This window comes from Apteryx mantelli, chromosome 26 (genome assembly GCF_036417845.1).
Source record: "Apteryx mantelli isolate bAptMan1 chromosome 26, bAptMan1.hap1, whole genome shotgun sequence".
In the NCBI taxonomy this organism is placed as follows: Eukaryota; Metazoa; Chordata; class Aves; order Apterygiformes; family Apterygidae; genus Apteryx; species Apteryx mantelli.
The window spans coordinates 2,440,140-2,461,585 of NC_090003.1; the positions used below are offsets into that span (position 1 = coordinate 2,440,140).

At 37.6% G+C, this 21,446-nt stretch overlaps 2 protein-coding genes across 13 annotated transcripts; one reads left to right on the forward strand and one right to left on the reverse strand.

Annotated features, from left to right (window-relative positions):
• The first annotated feature begins 4,151 nt into the window (after positions 1 to 4,151).
• PEX10 (peroxisomal biogenesis factor 10) lies at positions 4,152 to 13,180 on the forward strand. Of its 3 annotated transcripts, none has more exons than XM_067311156.1 (7): positions 4,152 to 4,313; positions 4,628 to 4,708; positions 5,281 to 5,687; positions 6,481 to 6,656; positions 6,966 to 7,101; positions 10,616 to 10,683; positions 12,973 to 13,180. In XM_067311156.1, the coding sequence occupies exons 1-7, from the start codon at positions 4,202 to 4,204 to the stop codon at positions 12,986 to 12,988; spliced, it is 996 nt and encodes a 331-aa protein (XP_067167257.1). In that variant the 5' UTR covers positions 4,152 to 4,201; the 3' UTR covers positions 12,989 to 13,180. The 3 variants fall into 3 exon arrangements, with proteins under 3 accessions (XP_067167257.1, XP_067167259.1, XP_067167258.1); XM_067311158.1 differs by lacking the exon at positions 4,152 to 4,313 and adding an exon at positions 4,316 to 4,391 and having other exon boundaries at positions 4,628 to 4,856; XM_067311157.1 differs by lacking the exon at positions 4,152 to 4,313 and having other exon boundaries at positions 4,411 to 4,856.
• Positions 13,181 to 13,531: 351 nt separating this feature from the next.
• On the reverse strand, positions 13,532 to 21,182 carry RER1 (retention in endoplasmic reticulum sorting receptor 1). 10 transcript variants are annotated; one of them, XM_067311160.1, is made up of 9 exons: positions 20,328 to 20,381; positions 19,491 to 19,559; positions 18,430 to 18,459; positions 17,973 to 18,058; positions 17,306 to 17,410; positions 16,056 to 16,155; positions 15,514 to 15,592; positions 15,272 to 15,407; positions 13,532 to 14,361 (listed from the first exon to the last, which is right to left on the reverse strand). In XM_067311160.1, the coding sequence occupies exons 1-9, from the start codon at positions 20,344 to 20,346 to the stop codon at positions 14,272 to 14,274; spliced, it is 714 nt and encodes a 237-aa protein (XP_067167261.1). In that variant the 5' UTR covers positions 20,347 to 20,381; the 3' UTR covers positions 13,532 to 14,271. The 10 variants fall into 10 exon arrangements, with proteins under 10 accessions (XP_067167261.1, XP_013799647.1, XP_067167263.1 ...); XM_013944193.2 differs by lacking the exons at positions 19,491 to 19,559; positions 20,328 to 20,381 and adding an exon at positions 21,106 to 21,157 and having other exon boundaries at positions 18,380 to 18,459; XM_067311162.1 differs by lacking the exons at positions 19,491 to 19,559; positions 20,328 to 20,381 and adding an exon at positions 20,986 to 21,098 and having other exon boundaries at positions 18,380 to 18,459.
• Between the last annotated feature and the right edge of the window lie 264 nt (positions 21,183 to 21,446).

Below are 21,446 nucleotides of genomic sequence, written 5' to 3' on the forward strand. Positions count from 1 at the left end.
TATTAAATATACATATAATACATATGTATACACAATACCTTTCCTAATATAGATTTGTTTAAGAGACATTTGGGAGTATGTGAATTTCAAATGATGCTTTATGTACTACAGCATTTACTCCTTTTTCCACAACATGTCAGATGCACAACACTGCATTTCTATTATACAAATCAGTGCTATCCTGCACTGCTCTTGCAAGCATTGTTTGCAAAGTAAACAAATATGATTTATCCTACACAGAACTATATTTCTTCATGATGCTGCAATCACATTAACTGCCCAAAAGCATATACAACTGCACATAACACATATGTGAACTTTCTCCAGAATACTTCACGAAGTATAACCCAATACTGCATGGGCAAAAACATCTGGTCCAGTAGACAAAGCTGGATTGAGACTAAAAATCTGGACTCTCTTTCCAACTTTTCCATTAGTCTCTAGATGTCATATCACCTTTTTGCTCCTTGATTTCTTCCATCTGCTAAGAAAGGTAATGATACTGATTTCTGATGTATGTTAGTGACAAAAAACAAAGTGTCAATATACCATTACTGCTATACACAAATGCCAATGCAACTTCTTCTCATGTGAAACACAGGAAGCTGCCTAAATAATTCACAATGCCAGAAATCAAGAAATGAAGAATGTGTTCCATTATTACAATAATCAGTTACAACACGCTGAAGGTGCAAAAAGAGTTCTATCACCCTTTTTTGCAATTTGCAGTACAAGAATATAGCTAAATGGAACAGCAGTCAATTCTCCTTAACGGTATATACATGACAGCTGTCTGCCCATAACTAAGAGGCTATTTAGCATGATGCCATCGGAAGAAGAGGGGGACGAAAGAGTGGGAGGAAAGAGATATCTTGACTTGCTTTCTAGATTTGGATTATTTATTTATTTATTTTTTACAGAGAATGTATATTTATTGCCATACTTTATAGCACTCCCATCCTTCAAAACAGTATAAATAAGCTTAATTTTTAGAATATACCAAAATCTATTCAATTCATCAAGAATGTGCACATACTGAGAACTTAAAGATATGTTTTATTATTTGTGGGAACAATCTAGGCAGCCTAGAACCTTAACTGATGGTAAGGACCAGGTAAAGTGTGAATTCAAAATTAATAAAATAAATATTAATAAGCTGCACCCATAAAATATTGATGCAAAGAATAGACTGAATACACATAAAAACAAAGAAGTTACCATACATCACTCAGAACCAGTGATAATTTGGATTTTCAGATGCTATGAAGGTTGGCTTTCGTTTTCTACTGAAAAAAGTCATTTTGCACATAAAATAGGAATAGACCCCATAATCAGTTACACAAATAAACGTCTACTGGACTGTAAGAGTTTACTATGTCAATCTTCCTACAGCATTTAAATACAGTTTGACTATGCTGTTTATTTTAAAGCTATATTAAAAATAACTAGCTCTATTAACAAAAAAGCCAAAGAATATTATTTACCACATAATTCCACCAAAATAACAAATTTTTGAGGAATGGAAGTCTGTCCTTCAAAAGCCTGAACTTCTCCTTAGTTCTAAAAATGGTTTCTGATCTAATAATTAAGGGTTCGGTAGCCAGCATTTCAGCTGTCACACTAATTCCACAACTCTGCAAAAAAATTTCTTGAGCTTTTGCTTTGATTTCTTGACCTATGAAGCAAGAAAACCCTATTTACCCATTTCAATAAAATGGCAATAAATATTTACTCTGTATACTTAACAAAACATACATCTCTCAAAGAACACAAAACAGAAAGGTACTCAGCACTCTAACCAACTTTTCTAACAGTTGTTTACAACTAATCAGATATCACTCTAAGCTAAGTTAGCAGCTCTAACAAAATATCACTATTTGTTCCTAACTCCTCTAGCCTTCTTGTGTTTTCTCATGTGCAACTGACTCAAATGATATTAGTTTCTTGATTGCTGGAGGAAGTCATACACAACACAAGGAAATACTATCCATCTCAGACAGCACAAGGGCTAAACTCTGACTGGGATGCACTTGTTATACTGCTTGTGTGATGTTGAAATAGCAACAAATATTTTTATGGTGAGAATGGTATCAAGTCTTGTAATTTTATCCAAAGTCTTCTGATGTTCAGTATTTTTAACTGAGCTGTTGGACGCATGAGCTAGCATGGGAATCACGGTTCTCACTTTAAACAAAATCAAGTATGCGAGACTGTGAAGCGAACTGGCATTCTTCACAAAATGATCCAAAGGTTGGTCGATTGTTTTTTATTTCATATTTTTAGGACAACGCTATGATTTGGGGTACCAGCTTCAAGTTTAATAATTTGGGACGTACCAAATCACTATATGTCAAGATTTAAATCAGAAGTGTGGGCTAGGTGTGAAAATTAAGAAATATCATGGGATATATCTTACGCAAGTGCTCCCCCTACTGTTTTACTAAATAAAAGGTTCTAGTGTTTTTCTTACCTTGTTGATTTCATAGACACAGATTGTTCAATCTGCAATTTCTCGTATGTTATATACCCTTCCACACAGGACCAAATAAAAGTTTGGGATGCATCTGGAGCAAGGAGCGATGCAGTAGGGGAGTGTTATTTACACGTAAGACTCATCATTCCATTACTTATAATTTGCAGCTTTTGGTGCAGTAAAACAGATCAGAACTTTTGTGTCACAAGCAGTATTACTAATAAAGCTACTGAAAGCTAGAGGACTACAAATATCCAGTTTAGCTGTGTTCATGTTATGTTGTTAATAACTTTTGCTTCTGTTTCAGCAGTGACAAGAAAAACAAGTACAAGCTCTAATTCTTTCAGAGTACTCTCAGTTTCACTCTCAATTGCTACTATTGAAGTCTACAAACTCTTCTGGAAAACATTAATTTTAATCCAAACTGAGTCATTTCCTCAAGTCGATTACACTGTGGAAGTGTTTAACTTTCCCTTTGCTTATACATTTTGCAAAACTGAGTTTATAACTGAAGTGACATATTAAAATCTGCTAGGGCATATTTTGACAATGATTAATATATCAGATTTCAAGATACATATTGGTAGTAAGCATTTTCAAGATACTGTTAATTTTTACCTTTGTGAAAAAAGCTATTGTTTGTAGACAGCACGCAGAAAAAAATATGCTAGCCATACCTGCAACAGCCTCAAAATGGCTAATATAATGTTAGCTGTCTCCACAGAGGCCAATAAACCTTACAACAACATGAGTTATTACACTCTGTCTAGAACCCACTCAAGCCTCTAGAGTAAATAAACTAGGGATTAGATGCAATTTCAAAGAGTAATTTATCAGAGACACTGGGATTTTAAGCTTTTAACATTGAGGTTCACTCATCTTTTTCTTTCCAAATCCCATCTTTCATGAATGAATCATCCATGAAAGGAATCACTTAGCTGACACACTATGTCAGTAAACACAAACAGCGCTGCTAGGAGAGACACTATGTTCTAGAAGGACGGATCCCTTTAGCATACCGGAAAACGCATCTTCCAGCTAAGGCACAGAAGAGGGCTCTGAAATACCGCACACGACCACTCCCAAACTTTTCTGGCAGTTCGTGCAGAGGAGAGCACCGCCACGTGCAGCAGCCCACAGTTTACCTCCACCAGAACCTGCCCTCACCCCTCAGAGCAGCCCCGCAGGGGGGAGGCGACGAGCCCGTGCTGGCCTGCTCTGCGGTCGCGTAAGAACCGCGCTCGGGAGACAGCCAGGGCCGCAGAGCTGCCGCTGGCCGGCGGCAGAGCCGTGCCAAGGCGCTGACCGGGTTTCTGGGCAGCCACCCTGTAGCACCGGAGGGGAGCGGAGCGGGACGTGACGCCGCGAACTTCGCCGCAGTGCCGCTCCCCCCGGCGGCCCCGGAGCGCGGGCGCGACTGCGCCTCAGCTAATGGCGGGAAGGCTGGCGCGCGACAGCGCCAACGGTCGCAGAGCAGCGCGCGAGCTGCAGCAAGGAGCAGAAAGAATAACAGCGATGAGGTGGAGGGAGAGGGGCCCCAGCCGCTTTAAGAAGCGTCTCCTCAGCCGCGCCCGCGCTCCCCCCCACCCTCCTCTTGGGAAGACTGCCGTGACGCAACGTCTTGCGCCTCGCGGCAGGGCGGGGTTTCCTCCTCCGCCCCGCTTCATGCGGGTGTCGTTTGAGGGAGGAGCTTCCGGTGCGTGACGGCTGCGTCTCCTTCCGCGCGCGATGCCGCCGGCGCCCGCCGGCCCGGCGCAGCTGGTGCGCTGCGGACAGAAGGACGAGCTGTACCGGAGCGGGCTGCGGAGCGGGGCTGGCGCCGCGCTGCACGGGCTCGCGGGTAACGCCTCCCGTGGGGGCTTCTCTCGGCGCCCGGCCCGGCCGAGGGGGCAGGCCCCGGGTTCGCTGTTGCGATGAGGTGACGTGGAACGGGAGGGCGGGACTGTGGCGACATCGTAAATACTGCGAAATCCGCCCCTAAAAGCATAATCGGCCCCCAGCTATGCGCCCGTTAGAGCTTCTCTCCTATCGGGCAGTGGGAGGGGCCGATCCTTTGTTTCAATCCAGCGCTGGAGTGTTTGGGCAAAATCATTCCCCAAGGAGGGCTTAGATCAATAGAAATTTATTTTAAATAACTATGACTCTGCCTCTTAGGTGCTAAGAGGTGGCTGGAATGGAGGAAAGAAATTGAACTGCTTTCTGATATAGCCTACTTCAGCCTCACCACTTTGTCAGGTAATGTGCATAGCAGCTTATTTAGGAGAAATGCTGAGGGTAATAGTAACAGTATGAAAAAAAGAGAGATTTCTGTCCTGGCTGGTTGCTACTTGTTTGTGACTGTCAACTGGCATGAGTTTGCTGCCTTTCTACAATGTAACAGTTGGTAAGTTTATGCTTCTCTGTGCCCGTTATTGCTCTATGTCTCTATGCTTCTAAAGGCCTGTTACTAAATATGATAACATGATATTGTCAGAAGCTTTATAAATCTGCTGTTCAAATGCAACAATTTATCACTCCTTATATGTATGTGTTCTTTTAAATGCAGAAGCTGCTTTTTAAAAAAAGGATGCATGACAGTATGAAAAAGTGTTCCTGCTTTAAAACTTAAATCCATTGCAGACAGTGAATTGTGATAATAAACATAGTACTCACCTCATTCAACACAAAAAATGCAACTACTCATGAAAACTCCAAAACTTGGCCCATGTTCTCACCTGAGCAGCCCGACACCACTGCTTACCCATACAGAGAATGATACTGCAATTGTTATCTTACCCTGCTTGTTTTCCATTACACACACTATTTAGGTTATCAGACTCTGGGTGAAGAGTATGTTAACATTGTTCAAGTTGACTCAAGCAAGAAAAGGGTGCCTTCTTTTCTTCGACGGGCCATCTTGATTTCTCTTCATACTATAGTACCTTATTGCTTAGAAAAAGGATTACTGCATCTGGAACATGAGTTACAGATAGAGGCTGATGGGTCTAGAACCCAGCAGAGCAACCCAGCACACAGCTTATTGGATAGGACCTTACTACGAAACTGGATACAGAAGCAAGTTGGGGAACTGCCATACAAGCAGAAGAAAACAGTCTTACAAATTGTGTATGTTCTTAAACAATGCATTCCTTTGCTTCGTCGACTACATCTGGCAATATTCTATATAAATGGCACTTTTTATCACCTGTCTAAAAGGATCACAGGAATCACATATGTAAGTGGATTTATTTCTTGTTTGAAAATAGTCTCCATTGCTGTATTTTGGCTTCTGTTGGTATGCTGTGTTTGTAAGACGAATATAGAATTTGGCCTTAGCTGATTACAATACAGGCAGTGCAGACTAGGTGAAGAGAGAAATTTTAAATACTATGTAGGGAGGTTATGAGTCCCTCCAGTTTAAAGGCTATGGCTATAAGTAATATTCTAAAATTATTTACTAAAATTATCTAGTCCAATCTGTCTTCTACAAATAAATAAAAACTGAGAAGTGGCTTAATAAATGCACGGAAAATACTTAAATACAGTTTGTAACAAAAATCAGTACACATTTAGATAGGATTTTTTCCACGTGAAAAGTTTAATTTCACATTGTCTTTCCAAAAAGCATCTTTCAAAACATCCTCAGCCACTGGCACAGAGCTGTGTATAGACACAAGACTCTTCAACACTTCCCTAATCAAAGATCTTGTCTATGTGGAAAAGAGGTGTTTGACTACTTGCTCAGAGCCACCTAACAACAATCTGATTACAGCAATAGCTTTGATAGACAGACTGACAACTTAACTACTGTTTGTACATGGATCATTTGTCTTAAGTGTAGCCTGATGCATGCAGGACACATTAGATGTACAGAGAGACAGCCGAAGAACAGTTTGATAGGTCCAAGAAATTTAATGTGTCAATTTTGGGGACAGAAGTGAGAATTCCCAAATCATTTTACTGATATGGGGGGCAGTTTCATGATAAACTGCAACAGCTTAACATCTTTATTTCTGTGAACTATGCAGCTGTATTTTGGAGGATTGCAAAGAGAAGATCAGAGCATTCGATCAAGTTACAAGTTTCTTGGAATAACTTCACTCCTTCATCTTCTTCTAACAATTGGTGTTCAGATATACAGCTTCAAACAGAAGCAGAGAGCAAGGCAGGAATGGAAACTACACCGCAATCTAGCTCACCAGAAGTATGATGATCTTTACTTACTAGGAAAGAGGTGGAAGCAATAATGGGAAATGTAATAGCTTTTATGAACAGGGAGAGCACTGGAGTTACATTTTGACTTAAGTTAGAGCCTGGTGTAATGTAACATTTGAGACACATTCTGTATTGATTTAAGTATCTCTTAGATTTCATGCTTTGCTTTTATATTTTTTAAATCTACACAAACTGGGTTAATACTTGAAGACAAGGTTTACTTTAGCATTCTGTATTACCAAATATTTCTTGCAAGCAGGCTACGTAAAAGTAAGTAATATATAACTATGTTAATTAGAAATGTGACTGAGGAAAAGACTACTGGGCGCCGCTCCCGCTGCACTTTGTGTTTGGAAGAACGGAGACATGCAACAGCCACACCTTGTGGCCACCTGTTCTGCTGGGAATGCATTACCGAGTGGTGTAATACCAAAGTAAGTACAGAAGGACAAATACAGACTTGAAGGGGTAGACATGATGAAATTTCTACTTGTAAATACCTGTCAGCCTGGGTGTTGAAACAGTACCTTTTCCTTTACTGATGCACCCTAAATCCCTCCCTTGCCCTCCCCCCCAAAGAGTTCAGCAGAACCTAAAGATGAGGTAAATAAGGTGATCATTTTTCTGGCCCAACCATGGAAATGCGATTGGACTATCTATGCAAGTCAGGCATGAACATAATTCATTTATCTATAGACCTAGGCTCTAATTCTGTATGAAATGGGGCAAGAAAATTGATCTTCTGAAGCCTTCTTCTCATTTAAGACCAATTTCCAATAAAAATGAATAAATAAGTTACAACCAAACTGGGTCAAGTATTGTTATGCATGATATTTTAAAGTTGGATTTTGCTCTGGATTAATAAGTTACAACAGAATTTTTATCCAGTAAGGTTTTAATAGACAGCCTGGAATAAGACAAGGTGTTATTCATTCATTTTTTCTGCAGAGTGAACTGCTTGCCAGAAGAAAAAAGGCATGAAGGGCTACTTACAAATGAAAATTTTTACCACTGAGCCTATATCTGTGTTATAATTCAGATGTATTACTGCAGCTGTTTTAGACATGAGCAATCTACTTAAAATTTTCTGACACTGATACTAGTATAGCTGTGGTAGAACAGGATCAGGCAAATATTACTTGTCAGAATATTTCCAAAGATCCCAAATGGATCTTGACACTGAAATTAGTGTAGCCAAACTATCACTATCAAAGCCCTGTATTTAAATCCACCAAGGTTATACCTATATAGCCTGTTAAGTTCCAGGATAGATAGACCATACGAAGACAAAGTAGAATGCAGCTTGTGCAAGCTACTTCCTTTTTAACAATACCTTGGTACAAATTAGAAGACATCCAGTCATTTCAGATATGTTTGTAAAGATTTAGCCAGTGTATGTCAGTCTTACCTCAATACTGTCAGAAGCTGTCTCTAGCTGCAAGGAAAGGGTGGCAATCTACTGAACTACTCAGCCATTCTTTCCCAGGCTGTGAAAATAGATACTCTTCTTACTGGGTAGTCAGGTTCATTTAATCCTGTTTCAAAAAAAAAAATGTTAGTTTGCCTAACACAAACCAAACTATTCTTTTCCCCCCAAAATTAGCATTTTTCAGCACACCAGTGGTTTGTTTCTGAATGATAAATGTAATGGAGACAGCGAACATAAAGTTTCAGCTGAATGTGCAAGTTCACTACACATTGATACTGAACTGAAAGCTAGTGTGGGCTCCCTTCAGAAAACTATCTTACTAAACTGAGAATGAGTGTAACTGAAGCAGATACCTACATAGGGCCCCTTAGACTGAAACTATCCTGCTAGACTACAGAGTGTTTCAAACTGCTGTTTTTCTGCCTCAGTTATCAGAAGAAATCAGTTATTAGAAAAGTTGTTCCCTTACACAGGTTACCTATCACTTACACTGTTCAGGATAAGGTAATTGATGAAAACATGAGTAAGATTTGCTGAATACTAATATACACCTTTCATGCAAGGATATTAACTCCCGAGTACCGCACTTCCTTATGAAACTGAAATGAAAAAGCAAATGACTTAGCTGATTCTAAAAGCAAGTACAGACTGGGAAAAATTCAGCTAAGCTGATAAATAGCAAGCAGATGCTAACTTGCATTGGATTTGCATCTACCTCTGAAGACTTTAGTTTGGGCTCTTATTAAAGAGTTTCCAGTAGGAAGCCAAAACATCATGAACTTGTTTTCACACACATTTTCAAAACCAGTTTAGAACAATCTAGGTAGATGTTTCTTTAGTGTTGTAGCCCTGTTCAAGCTTGTTTGGTTTCTTATGGGTCTGGGCATCAATTAAAAAAAAAGTTGCTCTTGTAATCTAGAATGAAGATTAGTTCTCACTTCCCTAATATCTCTAACTGGAAATATAAGAGCTTCAACTGAGTTAGCATTAGAAATTGCCCTGTTGACTCCCTGCATGAAGTAGCTTATTTCCAATAAACTGGAGGTAATTGAAATTTGAATGTAACACAAGTATACTTGGCAGCCTACTGCCAATTTTAGTTGTCAGTTTTCAGTTTCAGCAGTAGCTGACAATACAGCTAAATCTATTAGAGGACATTTCTTTTTTGCATCTCTGTCCACTCTAAAGCTGTCCCAGATGCACGTGCCTGTAGGTGACATTTCAAATCTGAAAAAAATCTATTCATCATAATCATATCTTTGCTTGATTCTTTGCCCTAAAGACTTGGTGACTAATTTACCACTCTAATAGCAGTTCAAAGTCCACAGTTCAGAGTTGGCTTTTTTGGTTTAAGGTCCAGAGGCTTAAGTTTTTCGTCTTTTCTTAACATTGACAATTGTTACCTTTTTAGTAAGTTTTAGTCTTTTGAAACATGTGCTGACTTGATAAATCTTTTGACTCTCCTACAGGCTTCATCAACCAAAGACAGAAAATTGTAAAAGCTCTTATCTTGAGAACTAAAGAGCAGCTTGTACTTCACAGTTAAATATGTTTAAATGCTACTTCTAGCAAAAGTTAGTGTTTCCTCATACCAGCTTGAACTTCAGTTTTTCTGATTCCACATACATTAGCAAAATTAATCAAAGTAATAGTATATATTACAGGCTAGGTTTAAAAAAAAGACAAAAGAACTGTTAAGAATCAGTATAGTTCATTTTGGCTTACTGTTTTAGGAAATGCTTGTTAAATAGTAGCCCTGATGAAAGCTATGCAGAAGAAACTCAGAGGACAAAGGAACTAAAAAAAAAAAAAAAAAAAAAAAAAAAAACTGATTGCAAACTTAAGATAAACTCCTCAAAGAAAGCCATGGTTCTGGTTTACCAAGTATGTTATGTGACCAAATCTCTGCAGTGAAACTGGCCTTTAATACATTAAGTATAAACATGCATAATGCAACACTTGATTTTTCAGGTAATGATGGCAAAGAGGCTATCAGTCCTCTAGTTCTTTCAGCTGCAAGTAAAATAAGGGGAAGTATTTTTAGTATGAAGGTGGAAAAAGAAAAGAACCCATTACCTCCAAAATGAGTATACAGCAACATTTCTTAGCTTAACATATTCAAGGACAATAGAACATCCAAGTAACATCTTGAAATGACAACTGCTTGATTGACTTTGCTAGATGGACTTTCTTCCTTGGAGGTGAAAATCCTAGAAGTCACTTTTCTCTAAGACAATGATGTTACTTTAAGGCAAAGGTATTGTATACTGTGTATGACAACCATAAAACCATGGCTGTATTTCAAACACTCATGTCACCTCACACTGCATTTTAAATTAAGTGCAGCTAGCTTAAGAAGCTTTACACGGTTAAGTCTGCATTACAAATTGGTCTGAAAAATTTGTTTATAATTATAGATGCTCATTTTCTATAGTAGCTAAACAGTTGTATTTAGATTTTTTTAAAACTTTTTAAAATAGCAATTCGATACTTATATCTAATTTCTTTTCCTTTTGCAGGCAGAATGTCCACTGTGCAGAGAGAATTTTCATCCTCAGAAACTGATCTACCTACGTCATTATCAACAGTAAAGCAAAATCTTTTCTGTTTCATGACAAGGGCCTCAGCTCTCTTCCCTTTAGAAAGTGGCCATACAGCTTGAATTAGTCCAAGAACAAGGTTTTATTATAAAACTGATAACTGCCTGTACAAGGTGGCACTCATTCCTGTTTTACAAAATAAACGTGTTTCTGGCTCCAGCCCTTCTGTTTCTTGCAACATGGTTCTTGACCATATTAAAAACACCTCTTTCTAAGAGTGATTAGGACAAATGTAATTCTCTTCCTTCACTTTGGGCAATGAAAGATATACATCAAATTCTCATTCTCTAAATACAAGTGCGAACAGCGAATCTTCCAACCTTTCATTGCTTACTTAAGGTATGAGTAAAGTTCTAGGATTTGTAAGACTCACTTTTTCTTGTAACATTACAACAGTTCATGCTGTAGGCTTCAAGGGGAAAAACAGCAGCTGTACACAAATTCTTAGTTTAACTGCAGTGGAAGATCTGATGATAAATGTACATCAGGTACCATTCCATTTTCACAACAAAGTTAACAATAAAGCAGGTTTCCTTGATTTGACAAGCTACGTGACTTCCCTTAAATCAACAGAAGCAACAAATGCAAGGAGCCCCTTGAAATGCAGAATACAGGCTATTCTATATACTGATCTATTAACATTCAGCTTCCGAACTCAAAGCTTTTCTTTCCATCACTATTAAATATCAAGACTTTTCATCAAGTAGTCCAGACATTTAGACTATAGTTATGTAACAAGTGTTTCAAAAAAGCTCTAGTACCATATACTAATAGCAAACTAAGGTCAAGGATAAAACACAGCTTATGTTTTGTCTGTGTTTTCTACAGTCTAACACAAAGAGGGAAAAGGCTTGCTTTAGACATGCGCCCCCTCCCTGCTTTATGGCAATAGGGACTATTTATTCTAAACCAATATTTTAAAGTATAAATGAGGAGGGATTCAGCAGCATCACCTCGTCAAGGTTTATTCCCATTTAATTCACTCATAGAAGTATTCAGAGCAGCAGGAAAAACGAAGATACTCAAATGTTAGCATATCTTCTTTTCATTATTGCATAATAGAAAACATACAAAACAGTTATTTATATTCTTTAAATTCAGATGGGGCAGGAAATCCAGATGATCCACTTTTTGTGGATCATAAGTTGCAGTTTCAGTAAGACTTTCACTAACGGCACTAAATTGGCACCAAGTATGGACGTGGGGGTGGGGGAATCTGACAGTAAGAGCACTTCTCAATTTTTTTTTTTTTTTTTTTAAATACTGCGGGGATCCTGGTTAGCTAGATAACATTTAATATTAAAGTGTTACCATGAATTCTCCAATAAAATTGTTTAACTTTACATCATACAGATAAATGCAAGGGGGGGGGGGAAAGAACAGTCGCTGATATACAACTTTGCCAGAATTTCAGTATTACTTTATGAAACAGTGATTTTCAGAGTTAAAATACCTTCCCTTTCTTGCACTAAAAAACTTTCAGTACTGCCCCGCATGCCTCAAACTGTCAAGGCACAATGGAAGAAAAATGGTCCACATCAGGACTCAAAACACGAGTAGCTAAGGGAATCACTGCCAGACATTTAACTGCACATAAAAACAAATGACTAGGAAATTGCTGTGAAGTTGCCCAGCCAAGTTTATCATGCATTCTGTAAGAATAATTTAATTTTTATCACTCATAAGTGATAAAAACTTATCAGTCATAAGCAGTAAGCCATAATGTGATAAAAATAGACCAAAGTTTAACAAAATGCCCTCCAACCTGTCCAGCCACTGCATGTTGAGAATCAACTAGGGAACTACACTCTGCCTTTGTCCCAACTTCAACTACAATTTGTATTTGAAAACTGTTAGTCCCACCGGATGTAGAACAGCTATGCCTACCTAAGAATGAGAAGGCATTCATCACAAGCTCCGACGGAAGAAAACAAGCAAATGGAAGAATTTGCAATGGCTATCCTAACACCCCATGGTTCAACGGGGGTCATCGCAGTTGCTAATTTTAACATCAATAAAAACAAACAATTTCAAATTTTCTCCCTGATTCACCCATATATTCAGGAACTCCAGCAAACCTAAAGACAGCTTCTCCAAGTCAGGGCTTTCAGATTTTAGGCAATGAACTGCAAGCATCCATGACTGGTATTTTTATAAGGCCCTTTCTAGCTACTGTATTTCCATAATTTTAAGGTTTCACACACATTACTAGTTTCCCTAATGCTAATAAGAAAATAGGCCAATGTTAACTAAAACTACCTTTCATTTTTTTCCAGGATTACTGAAGGCTGAATCACAGGGCTCCATAATGACTTCATTTGACAACATCAATTGAAACAGCTCTTAAGTACATTTTCCAATTAGCTGTCCGTTGAAGCTGCCACTACTCTCCATTCAGAATCTTCAAAGGGCTAATCTTTTCCTATCTTCTGCAAATACAATGTGAATGCTCCCCAAAGAGCTAAGAAAAAGTGTTATATAAAGACAAATTCTAAGGGTAACCATAACTGAAAAGGATCTATAAACCACCATTGGATTATTGTATGTATAAAAAGATTAATAAAGGACAAGAAAGGGGGACACTATCTTTTAATAAATTCTGGAATTAAAAAGTCACTTAATAAAACTGCAGTTGTATCACATCAAAAAAGTTTACATGCAGGTCATTTATCTCTAATTTTTTTCCATAGAAAATGAAAAGCTGTGTTAAAACTTGTAAAGTTTGTCTGCTATGGCCAATGTGGGTATGATCTGAAAGGGCTGCATAAAGTCAACTTAAATTAACCAAGAAATCCTTAAGTACGAAAGAAATGAGACAAAATATTCTCCAACTAATAACAATTAAAATATAATATATATTTATAATTCCAGGTCCTCAAAAGAAATCGTGACAAATTTTGAACAAGTTTTGAGTCATCATGGAAGAGCCCAATTCTAGCATCTGCTATGAGATGTCAGGGTGAAACTGGCATTAAAACCTTACACAAATGAGTTACCTTAGAAGTTACACATATATTTTTCCCTGCTGCCAAACCCACACTTTAACAAAATTCTTATTTATATTTGTTTGGTTATAACTCAGTAATACCATGCATTTAGCAAACTGGCTTAAATTCTGCATCTATTAATGTCTACTGGACTTTTGTATGAAAATAGCACATATCCATGAAGCAGAAAACAGCATCATGTGTGCCACCTTACTTTTTTTCCTCCACATATGTGCACAGCACTTCGGGGTCATAGTGAGCAGGATAACTATGTAAAAATCTTCCCAATGTCATGGCAGCTGCAATGGATCTTAAAAGAAATACCTTATCCCAAATCCATGGGACTATCAAAAGTTTCTCCAACTCTTAGAAAAGATGCTAAACTCAATGCAATTTGGTTAGAATGCCAGTTTCTTCAAGAAACTGATAGTTCAGATAAAAATAGCAAGATTCTCGTAAAATGAAAATTCAACTGCTTTGTCACCACCCTCTTAATCACTTTATATGAAGAAAAAAGGCATTGTTACAATGGCTCAAAACCGTTCCTTTATGAATAAGCAGAACTTGTCAACAGGTTGATTGCATCTTCTAGCTAGCAAAGGTCTTTCCCACGTCTTCTTTCCCTTTGTATTTCCTCTTGCCATGTGTGAAGGGTATATATCTGTATTTTATCATATGCTGTAAAGAAAAAACATCAATTTTTAGAGGCAATAAACTTAGATAATGTTTACCAAAAAATGCTTTATAATATGCAATTTAAATTACAAAGTCCTCTAGAAAGACAATTCTTCAGTATTGTAAAATTGATGAAATAGCCAAACATATAGGATTTTACATTTAAGTAGGACTATCAGCCTAATCTTAACAATCTCAAATTTGGGTATACCCTCCCCAAAAACATGTGTAGTGCAGTGAAGATAACCGATTGGGAGATAGCAGGAATAGGGGAATAGCATAGAGATATTAATCCTTTACTACCCTTTAATCTTTAATTTACAATTTTGAAAACAGTACTTATCCAAAATTCTAATTGTTGTTTGAAAAAAAAAAAACCCACCAAAAAACACTGGTTCTCTTTTTAAAAATGCCAGACTAAAAGTAATTTGTTAAAAATGGTTGGCATGACTTGCCTATGTTCTTCTCCTTCCCCTTTTCTCCAAACACTTTCTTGCACAAATGTGTCAAAACTCCCCTTTTCACTCATCAGAGATTCTGAAACACCTCTTCATTAAAAATAGCCACAAAGTTAACTGAAGAAAGAAAGTGGATGGGAAACTGACTCTTCCTACGTAAAAACAAAACAACCCCCCCCCCCCGATCTCCAAGTCTGAGATTGAAACCCTTTGAAAGCAAGCATCAAATTTTGTAACACAGTATGCAAACTTCTTTTTTCAAGAATTTTTATTTCCTATTACCAATATTTGCTCTAAGTTGCAAATATGCAGACATGTTTAGGTGTTCATGTTATCCAGTAAAAGAAATGCACACAATATATTAATACCTCTGAAGTGCTCATCTGGATGGCAGCTTGGAAAAATACTGTAAGTTTTGAAATCACAAGTGCTCCCATCTATTCTAAATAAGTTACCTTGATTTGCCTCTTCATAGTGATACAAAACAGCATAATGAAGTACATCACAAGGATTGGCCAAAAAACAGGAACATTGAAGGCCTCGAAGAATGTACATGCCATAGCAACCAGGATGCCTTTAGTGGCAGAGTGCCTTAAAAATAACATTAACAATTATTCTTTTAACCCAAGCCACCACCTATTTAATGTAGGTATTTAAATGTTTCAGAAACAGAGTATGGGCAGATGGATCTACTCACCAGAATTTAAACTCTGGGAGCCTTCTAATGAAAGGCCGAAATTCTTCATTTTGCTTTGTAGGTAAGGAAGGACCATCATCTGAGGGAGAGGGGAAAAAAACTCACACTGATTTTCACTGTATTCACTCCTCAGACTTTTTTTCACTCTTTCTGAAAAAAAGCTTTTACTGTTATACATAGACCCCAGTTCCAGTGGCTGTTTTAACATAACTTAATGTTCATTTCCCAAAAGAAAACAGAAAGATACAAGAAATGAGTGCAGATGACTTGAGTTCTTATAAGGAGAACTTAAGCCACATGAACCTTATGTCAAAACACAAAAGAGTAATATAATACAGACTATATCCTTATCCTCAAAAAAAAATTTATTCTGAAGACAAATTTTATAGTGACCTCTAAAACCAGGTTGCATAGAGTTTTTACAAGTTAAAAAAATATAATGTCATGCTAAAAGTGTGTATCTTCACAGTATTATATTAGACAAAATGAGCTGGAAGTTTGACTAAGTTCAAAATTATTGCCATGTGAACCGTTCCTCATACCTGAATCTTCCATTAAAGAAGGGTCTACCTTTGGTGACAAGAAAGCTATGAAGAGATTTAGATGGTAGATTCCCAAGGCATATGTCACAATGTACCAACCCTGAAGAGGGAGAGGAAAAAAGAAGCAAGACTAAAAACTTCCTGAAAACCACTTTCAGATACTTATTTTTCAACAAGATTAAACAATTTGGTTTTAGCTTCTTTAACAGATGCTTTTCTACATCGTCATGTTCACATGAAAAGTTTTCTGGACTCTGTTATTTTTTATATATTTTACACACACATATATATACACACATATACATACACACATACACACACTTTTATATATAAATCAATCTACACTATAATAGCTCTTTGTCTTTCTTTCTGTTAACACATTTATTTTCTTTTACAGCTATGCAAATACTGACCAAACTTATTAGAAACAAATAAGTAAAGCTGAAAAATCTATTAGCCTTTGTAAGCTAGATGTTTTACAAAGTGTACTGGGGTAAAACCTAATATATTAATTGAAACAAATCTTAAGACATAAAAGTAGTAAAATTCCCTCATATATTAGCAGATTTAATACAAACGCTTTCTTCAGGCATCCAGTTTCTACATTAAAAATACATAAAAGAAGTAAAGAGCATACATGCAACAAGTTTTTTATAGTTTTTACAGGCTTCAGAGTCTTAAATGTCTTTATTACTACAATCTTCTGGCTTTTCACATTTGATTTGTAATCGTTCAGTTTTCAGAAATAACAATTCTCAAGCTCTTAATTGGATTGTAGATTGTCACAAAATAGAGATACCTGATTAGTGGAGAAATAGTTTGCCACTGGCCTGCAGTGATAAAAGTGCCAATTAAGAAATTCTTTATAGTTTGCATGACAGAAGGTAACTACTGGCTCCTGAACAAGTCATACAGCTTTAAAATGAAAGGTAAAACCTTAAGTGAAACAGATTTTTCAGAAGTTTATTTTGTAATTTCATCAGAATTTTAAGAGTGTTTTTCCACTTTCTGCTGCCATCAAATGAATATCATTAATCATTCATGCATTTTTCAGTCTGAGGCAGCAACTTTAGCACCAACTAGATGTGTTCTTTCTTCAGACTATCTGGTTCACTTTTTTAGCGTGTATGCTTGTGATACATTATGTAATTCCAAAGTAATATCATACTTCAGAAACACTCTTAACAAACAAACAAACAAACAAAAAGTGGTATCTAAAACAAACGTAGCAGTAAACCCAATTTTCTTACCTGCAGTAAATAAACTCTAATCATGTAGATAAAACTCAGGCCCAAAGTTACAATCCATCGCACTGCGGTATATGGAGTAGATTTATCTAACCAGGATTGGTAGATCTAGGAAGAAATATAAAGTGTATATCTGTAAAATACATGATATATAATGAATAATGTTTATTATAAGGTAGCATTAGAACTGGTAACTATTTTGAAGCTGTTTTGGAAAGCAGAGTAAGATTAAACATTTTTCTTCTTTAATACAGATATACTTAATAACTAATTATGAGCATCATAAAATACAAGTCCTATATTTCTACAAAGGCAAAAAAAAACCCCTTCCCCTCATGCTTGGGCGTTATAGGGATTTAAATTTTCAATATTTCATGCTAGTTTGCTTTCCTTAAGATGTTTTCTGTCAGAGAATCTAGTCACTCATCATTTTTGACAATAAAGGCATACATTTTCACTAAGCAAAGTCAAATATACACAAATTAAGTATTTTGCTAAGCTATGTATTGTAATATTTGTTATCTATTTTTAAAACACTTTAGAAGAAATCTTTTGTACAGATTTTAGGATTTCAATAGCTCATCAAAAAAAAAAAAAAAAAAAAAAGGTAAAAAAAGTTGCACTGAGACCTGTTTCTAATGGAGTCAGAAAAACCCTACAGAAAACCAACCTGTCCAAGCCTTGTGAAAAATCTATAGACCATGGACGGCTTTCCATGAACAGACTCACCAATACTGTCCCCTTCTGACATTCTTGCTGTGGAAACAAAACAGTTACAGAGACAACATTTAAAACCAAATCTAAGCTCAGTGAAGCTTTGAAGTACACTATCTGAACCAGCACTTATATATGATACTGTTTTGGATTGTCCTGTTTGAATCAAATTATCTTTACAGAAGTATTCTTAAAAAGAAGATATTTATTCCAAACATTCCCAAGAGAAACTGTCAGGAAAGTAAAGAGTAGAGTATTTTATAAAAGCAGGGAAAGAGGATCCAATCCATTTTAGGGAGGGAAAAAAGTCCATACAGAAATCGAGGAGTGAGCCTTGTTAGACAAGATGTTAGACATCTTCACCTTGATAAGGCAGGAGCTGATTTCTAACATCTAAGCATTGAGATACGTACTGCAGCACCACCCTCCTGTCACCTCAGTTTCTAAAGGCAAAGAACAAAACCAAAATAAATAATTTTTTAAAATCGACTTAGGATTTCCAAATATTAAGTAACTAGAAGATAGTGAAGCAGTTTAAGTTCAGGACACCAGTGGTTCCAAACAAAAAACTTCACCATAACCACCTAATTCAAAACACTGCCTACTGCTAGAGCTATTGAGTGAGTTCATCTGTCTCAGGCACATGAAGACCTTAGCAGTCACAGAAAAGCTTTATACATGAGCAAAATCATGTATTTAAAAGACAGGGCCAGGATTCTGAATCAAGTAAAAAATATTAACCAAGGGAATTATTAAGTACATACTTCTGCTACCAATTTAGGATCTTCATTTTTTTTCCTCAGTTAAGCCCAACTAAGCTTTACAGTTCACTTCAAGATACAAAACAAACAAAATCAAATGGAATTTAAACAGCAAAATTTTTGCCACATCGCCAAAGGCAGTCCCTGGAGTCCCCATCTGCGGGTGGGACTACATAACTCTGTGGGATAATGGGAGTATTTTCAGCCCTATATTAATAACTCAAGAGCCTCAGGTGAAAAATAAAGGTCTGCAAAGCATTACTAAACCATAAAAGTGTAAATGTCTTGCACACTGCAATACAGTGACCACAAGAAAAATTTGAGATCAAAGACAAACTACACCCTATGGAATAAATGATAAGTAATAAAAAGGAGTCCTATTATACTGCAAAAAAATAATGGGATTCATTATGAGGCTTCAAGAGTTTCAGTCTGCCTTAATTCAAGTTACCTCAGAAAAGTTAAAAATTCCTTGAAACTCATACAATATAGACACGGACTTTTCCATTACAGGCAAAAGAGAAGTAATCTATTGTTTTCCCTATTCACTGCAGAAGAACAAAAATACTCAGCATTGTTAGATGAATATGATTTTGTGCTTTTTTGGTTCTTTTTGAAACCTCCTGAACTAATAAGCCTTTGAAAAAGATACTCAAACTATTGATCAGATAGCAGTTCTCTAAAGAGCACAGACAAATCCTGCAAATGCTAACCTAAGTAGATCAGTTGAAAAATCATGTATGTAAGGCTGTTGATGGTTTTCTGAAGAAGTAGAGATTTTGCTTGGTGACACAGGTAGCAAAAAAACATTAAATGTTATTATGCATGTCTACCATACATGCAGTTCTTCCATACAGGACTGAGAAATACAACCAGCTAACACTCTTATGTTTTACCAACAAGACACCTCTCACTGGCTCAGTTTAAGTAGCATAAACTAAATTTCATATTTATAATTTAAGAATTTTAGTTAATTGCTCATTTCTTTAAAACATTTACTTAAAGAACATCTGTAATTAGAACAGGATCAAGAAAAGCAGTCTTTGGCATTTGCTTTTAAGATGGTTTACAGTTAAGAACACAATTAAAACTATAGAATAATAACCTCTCTTTCATAATATAAAACTTTACTTTTCAGCTTAGTGTTAACAATTCATCCATTTGAATAAAGCCAATAATCAGAAAGATATATAAAGATTAGTAGAAAAACAATTGAACAGTTTGCTACTAACAGAATATAGACTGCTACTAAAAACAGACCATACCAAGAAGTTTTTCCTCTGCTAAAAAATATCAAGTAGCTGAGTACATGACTTTCAACAATTAAGCTTCTTACCACAAATGCTATAGTGATATCATTACCAATACTACTACATCTTAGAATTCTGAAAAATGACAGGATTTGGGGCAGTAAAGACATTTCATTCATCTCTTTCAACAGCAAGTACAAAGACCTGCAGAATTTTTACGCAACTTTCTGACCATGACATAGATTTCCTTAAATGTAAAATACAAATGAAGCAAATAACTAGAAATAATTTATCACTTACATAAGTTTCCTCTTCTCATAAAATAAGCTTACTTTCAGAAGCAACAAACTGAAGAAAATTGTTATTAATAGGGTGAACAGACAACCACTGAAAAATATTGATCTTACAAAGTTTCTCTTCTACCCTAGAAAGAAAAGTTTAATTTTATACAGTACAACAGCTGCCTGGCCTGTCCAAATAGCAGCAGCAGTCTTGTGGCACCTGAGCGCCTTGTGCTTCTCAGGAAACACGGACTTCCACATCCCTTCAATACCATCTAAGACCAAACATCGTTCAACAAAAGCAATACAAGAAATTCAGGCAGAAAGCAATGAAAACAAACAAGCAAACAAAAAAGAAGATACTGTTTTGACAAAGAGGCCAGAAAGGGAAACCCCCGAGATAGGAGCAGAGGCCACTGAGGTCAGGCGGGCCGGGAACAGCACTGAGACAGACGGCGGTACGGCGAAAGGAAAAACAAACCGTCCAGCAGCCCTCGGGAGGCCTGGCCCGACGGGGCCCAGCAGCATCCCCACGGCCGAGAGCCAGTGCCCAGCAGCGCGACTCGCAGGGGCGCCCCGGCGCCAAGTGCGGCAGCGGCCACTGAGCCCGACGAGGCCCCTGCTCTCGCGGCGGGGCCTCTCGCCCGACACACCCCCGCCCCAAGGGACTGGCTCACCACCCTCGCGCCCAAGCTGCCAGCCCAGAGGCTCAGGTTTCCCACCGCTCCCACACTTGGCGGCCGGGCCGGGCCCAGCCCGGCCCCTCCGGCACTGAAGCGGCAGCACAAGCTACTCACAGACGCCCGAGCCGGGTTCTTCCTTCCGTTCCCCCCTCCCCCCTTGCTATCCACAAACCCAATATGGCGGCAGCCACGGAGAGAAATCGGCTTCCGCTTCCGGGGTTAGGATGGGCGGGAGAAAGACTCGCTATTCCCCTGCCATTGGTAACTGAGGGAGGAAGTGGGCGTTGCTATGGTGTTCTGACGTAGGAGGGAAATGGGTGGCTCGGCATCTGTGAAGACGGGCCGGGGAAGACAGGAAAGGATGGAAAGACAGTTGGCGTTACTGTTCCCAGTTATAGCGTTCCGCTGTGTTATCAGCACAAGAAGCGTCTGCTGAACCCCATGCCGTGGGGAGG